This window comes from Mus caroli, chromosome 7 (assembly GCF_900094665.2).
Source record: "Mus caroli chromosome 7, CAROLI_EIJ_v1.1, whole genome shotgun sequence".
NCBI classification, from domain to species: Eukaryota; Metazoa; Chordata; class Mammalia; order Rodentia; family Muridae; genus Mus; species Mus caroli.
Window position 1 is genome coordinate 28047208 of NC_034576.1, and position 4496 is coordinate 28051703.

The following is a 4496-nucleotide window of genomic DNA, read 5'->3' on the forward strand; positions in this document are numbered from 1 at the left end:
CACGCCCGGCTTTTTTTTAACTTTTAATTTAAGATTTCACTTGTTTGCCCAAACTGTCCTAAGCTTTGGTAGTCTCCTGCCTCAGCCTTCTGAGTGCTGTAACTGCAGGTGTGTACACCATATCCAGCTTGAAAGTGGCACATTGATGTCACCAGACCCAGCACTTAGCATACAGGAAGTGCTCAGTTCTCTAGGACTGGCTCCGGATCCATGTCTGTCACATAGATCGATGATCAGATGGAGGGTGACACCAAGACCAGCAGGCTGCTTCCAGCCTGCCATAAGCCTATGCCTTGCCTGACTTGGTTGCCATCCTCTTGACAAACTCAGATATGAGCAACTCCCATTCTGGAAGGTTTTAAATAAAAGTTCAGAGAGGTAGAGTAACTTACCCGAGGTCACACAGCCAGGGCCATGCCAGAACCAGACCTTACAAGCCAAGTTCTTTTGTGTCTATACGAACCCTCGGGCCTGATTCTTTCTCTCCCTCCACTGTGAGTTGACATTGTACTTCAGTTTGACCTCTGGTCCCTGAGTCCCAAAATTCCTGCTGGCAAGGCGCTCCTACAACCCAACAAATACATTGCACTTCAAATCAAAAAGATCCCTTAGGGCTGACAAGCTGGATCAGTCAGTAAAGCGCTGGCTGTGAGCTTGGGCTCCATCCTTGTCATCCACATAATAACTGGAGTGCTGAGCCATGCTGGGCCATGCCTATAATCCAAGCTCAGGGGAGCAGGGACAGGAGCCAGCCAGCCTAGTCTACTGCAAGAAACCCGATTCAAAAACCAAGACAGACAGGCACTGAGGCCCAACACTCACAGCTGACCTCTGGCCTCCACATAAATGTGCACACATGTGCCCTCGCTCATGCACTAAATAAATAAATCCAATCCTGTCCCCATTTCCCCACAGTTGCTTGCCAGCTGCGGCTGCCCATGTCTGACACCTTGTCTCTGTCCCCAGGTCGTGGTGAACGGAAGCTCCTTCTATGAATATGGGCACCGGTTACCTGTACAGATGGTTACCCATCTGCAAGTGGATGGGGACCTAGAACTTCAGTCCATCAACTTCCTCGGAGGCCAACCTGCTGCAGCCCCATATCCGGTACAGAATGTCTTTTCCTTTGTCTCTTTGACCTGTTCGCACATCAGCCGCCGTCTCTGTTTCCACTCCTCGTCCCTTTAAGGAATGGGTCCAGGGACCCTGTCACCACCAAGACAGTCCACCAGAAAGATAGGCAGTGACCAGACAGACACGGTCAAGACCGCGGTGGGGGTGGGGGTGCATTCAGAGAGATGGTTAGGGTCTAGATAAGGAGGTTCAGGCAGAGGGTTAGACTCAGGGAAAGGGTTAACGAGGTGTTCTGAACACCCAAAGGAAGGAGCCAGACTCAGTCAAAAGGGCTTCATGAGCAGGAAGAGGTGTGTAAACAATGGTGTCAGAAAGTGAGATAAGAAAAGACAAGCAGATAAAGAGTAAACGAATTCAGGACAGGTTGCTTAATACATTGGTCACTGGGGCAACACAAAGCCATGGCAACTTGCCCCTCCTCCCCATCCGGTTGTAAAGGAACAAGGTGTAACATGGTATCACATGACCTGGGGGCAAGGCAGGCATGTGAATCAGCTAGCATGGCTACCAGATGGCTGCTCAGAGTGCAATATGATGCAATCACCTTGGAAATTGGCCAGGAGAGCTAGATCCGAATGTCAAGAAAACATAGGACCCAGTGTCCTAGAAGGTCCACACCCAGGCATGCAGCCTGCAGAGCCTCTGACACACACCCACTACAGTAAACCAGTACGCCAATTCCCAGTGTCGCAAGCTGAAGCTTGCTTAATGGTAGGGTGGGCATCTGCCTACAGTGCCCCAGTGAGCTGCTAGGAGCCTGGCTCAGCTACAGTAAGCTAACTTAACATGAGGGATGAGTTCCCCAGTTTCTTTAATACCAATCAACTAACCAACAAAAGCCTGAAAGTTGAAACTCTCAGCCTGGGGCTGGAGATGGCAGTAAAGAGCATATATAACCATCAGGCACACACCTCTGATCCCAGTGCTGGAGAACTAGAGGCAAGTGGATCTCTGCGAGTTCAATGCCAGCCTAGTCTGCATAGGGAGTTCCAGAACAGCCAGACCTAAATAGTGAGACCCTGTCTTGAATAAACCAGAAGGACCTAGGTCCAGTTCCCGGCTCCCAAGTGCATAGTCATTTGTAAGTCCAGTTCTGGGGACTCTGAGCCCTCCTCTGACCCCCACAGGGGTCACAGATGTGTACTTAGGCACATACAGGAAAAATTAGTAAATAAATATTTTAAAAATAAATAATGATCAGCCTGGATCAAAACGAAGAGTTTATCATCCAAAGGGGAGATGGAACAAGTTACAGCCACACAGTCATGGGGGTGGGGTAGGGGTTGGGGAGTGCGGATGCCAAATATGGAGTCCATCCCAGCATGGTGACTACTGCCTGTGATCCCAGCCTCAGGAGGCTGAGGCAGAATGTTCACTGCAAGGAGACCAGCCTGGGCCACAGATCAACACCCTGGTGTTTGTGTTTGGGGAGGGGAACTGTGGGGGGATGGACACAGAGAGATGAATTGATTGATTGATTTGAAGAACTTTCAGAATAGGAGTTAATTAAAAGGAGGAGAAAACAGAGAAAGTAAAAATGAGGATGATGAGCCTGTGGTGGTGGCGCACACCTTTAATCCCAGCGCTCAGGAGGCAGAGGCAGGTGGATTTCTGAGTTCAAGGCCAGCCTGGTCTACAGAGTGAGTTCCAGGACAGTCAGGGCCATACTGAGAAACCCTGACTCAAAAAAGCCAAACCAAACCAACCAAGTGAACAAACAAACAAACCCATAACAATGAAAAAAGAGGAGAAGGAGGAGGAGGAAGAGGAGGACAAGGAGGAGGAGGACGATGAGGAGGACGAGGAGGACGAGGAGGGAAAGGGTCCAGACAGGAGAGTCATATGTACAGAGCTGTGCCTCCGGGAGAGGATGAGCCGAGGAGACAGCAGAGAGCCTGCTAAACAGGATCTGGGTGGCTCCCAGGACTTCAGCTTGCTCTAGGGTTGGGTATGTGAAGCATAGGTGAAGGACTTTGGTCATCATGGGCCTAGAAAGAAGTACCAAGGCCTAGATTTACCCCCTGAATTCCACTTTCCAGACTGATCCTAAGCTAAGGGGAGACAAGGGGTGGACGAGGATCCCAGGACAGAAGGGATTGACCCAAGGTTGTGGAGCAGGGAACAAAGAAGAGAATTTACCAGGAGTTGTCCTAAAGACACAGAGCCTCTGGCCATCCCAAAATACAGCAGGGGCTGTGGACCATGTACCTAATGGGGTGCCCAGGGATTCTCTTCAACACTTGCCAGTCTAGATTTATGGTCCCAGCCATGACCTCCTTTCCTCTCTGTACCCACAGGGAGCCATGACTATTCCAGCTTACCCTGCTGGGGTAAGTATCTGCTGGGCTGTGGGCAGTTTCCCACAGAGTTGGATTAATGGTAAGGGAAGTTTGGAGGCAAAGGATGCCACATTCCTTCATCTCTCTTCCAGAGTCCTGGGTACAACCCTCCACAGATGAACACCTTGCCTGTAAGTGGGAGGGGCATGGTGGGCTCATGGAGGGATGAGGACAATTTGGGGTTGGGCAAGGGATGAAGATATGTTGCATAAGGTATTTGTCAAATCTTACACAGTGGAATCCCTTTTTTCCTCCACAGGTCATGACAGGACCCCCAGTCTTCAATCCGGTATGATGACCCAGGGGCTAGTCAAAGGAGCAAGTCAAAGGAGGCAGAGAGTGTTGGGAGCCCAGAAGGGTGGACTATATGTGGGTTGACGGTTTTGAGGGTGGGAGAAGATGCAGCCGGTAGTCAGGATTTAGGAGAAGACATGATTGGGGACAATTCACAAGCAAATGCTGCCTCTCTGTGAAAATGTGCTCTTGTGTCTGGGTTTCCTCATCAGAGACTGAATGGGACCCCATTTTCTTTTTCTACAGCGTGTGCCATATGTGGGGGCTCTGCAGGGGGGCCTTACAGTCCGAAGAACCATCATAATCAAGGGATATGTACTTCCTACAGCCAGAAAGTAAGCTCCCTCCTCACACCTAGGGGTTCAGCCTCAGCCTTCCTCTCAGACCCAGGGGTTGAGGACCTAGCTTTCTTCTCTTGGAGCCTCAGACACTGAACCCCATTTGACACTTTGTCTTCAGCTTTGTCATCAACTTCAAGGTGGGATCGTCTGGAGACATAGCTTTTCACATAAACCCTCGCATAGGTGACAGTGTGGTTCGCAACAGCTTTATGAATGGCTCTTGGGGCGCTGAAGAGAGGAAGGTGGCCTACAACCCATTTGGCCCTGGGCAGTTCTTTGATGTGAGTCTGGGGATCCCCTTCCTGCCTCCCACAGATCCCAGTACTGCTGGACCTCACCTCTCCTCTCCTCTCCTCTCCTCTCCTCTCCTCTCCTCTCCTCTCCTCTC

General features: G+C 50.5%; 1 protein-coding gene across 1 annotated transcript in view; it reads left to right on the forward strand.

The window, feature by feature from the left end:
* Positions 1-4496, forward strand: part of Lgals4 (galectin 4) — an 8373-nt gene that overhangs the window by 2766 nt on the left and 1111 nt on the right. Inside the window, exons 4-9 of the mRNA XM_021166186.2 lie at positions 967-1107; positions 3432-3464; positions 3566-3604; positions 3733-3762; positions 4014-4102; positions 4227-4389. Of these exons, the coding sequence (XP_021021845.1) occupies positions 967-1107; positions 3432-3464; positions 3566-3604; positions 3733-3762; positions 4014-4102; positions 4227-4389 (495 nt within the window). The remainder of the gene's footprint in view (positions 1-966; positions 1108-3431; positions 3465-3565; positions 3605-3732; positions 3763-4013; positions 4103-4226; positions 4390-4496) is intronic.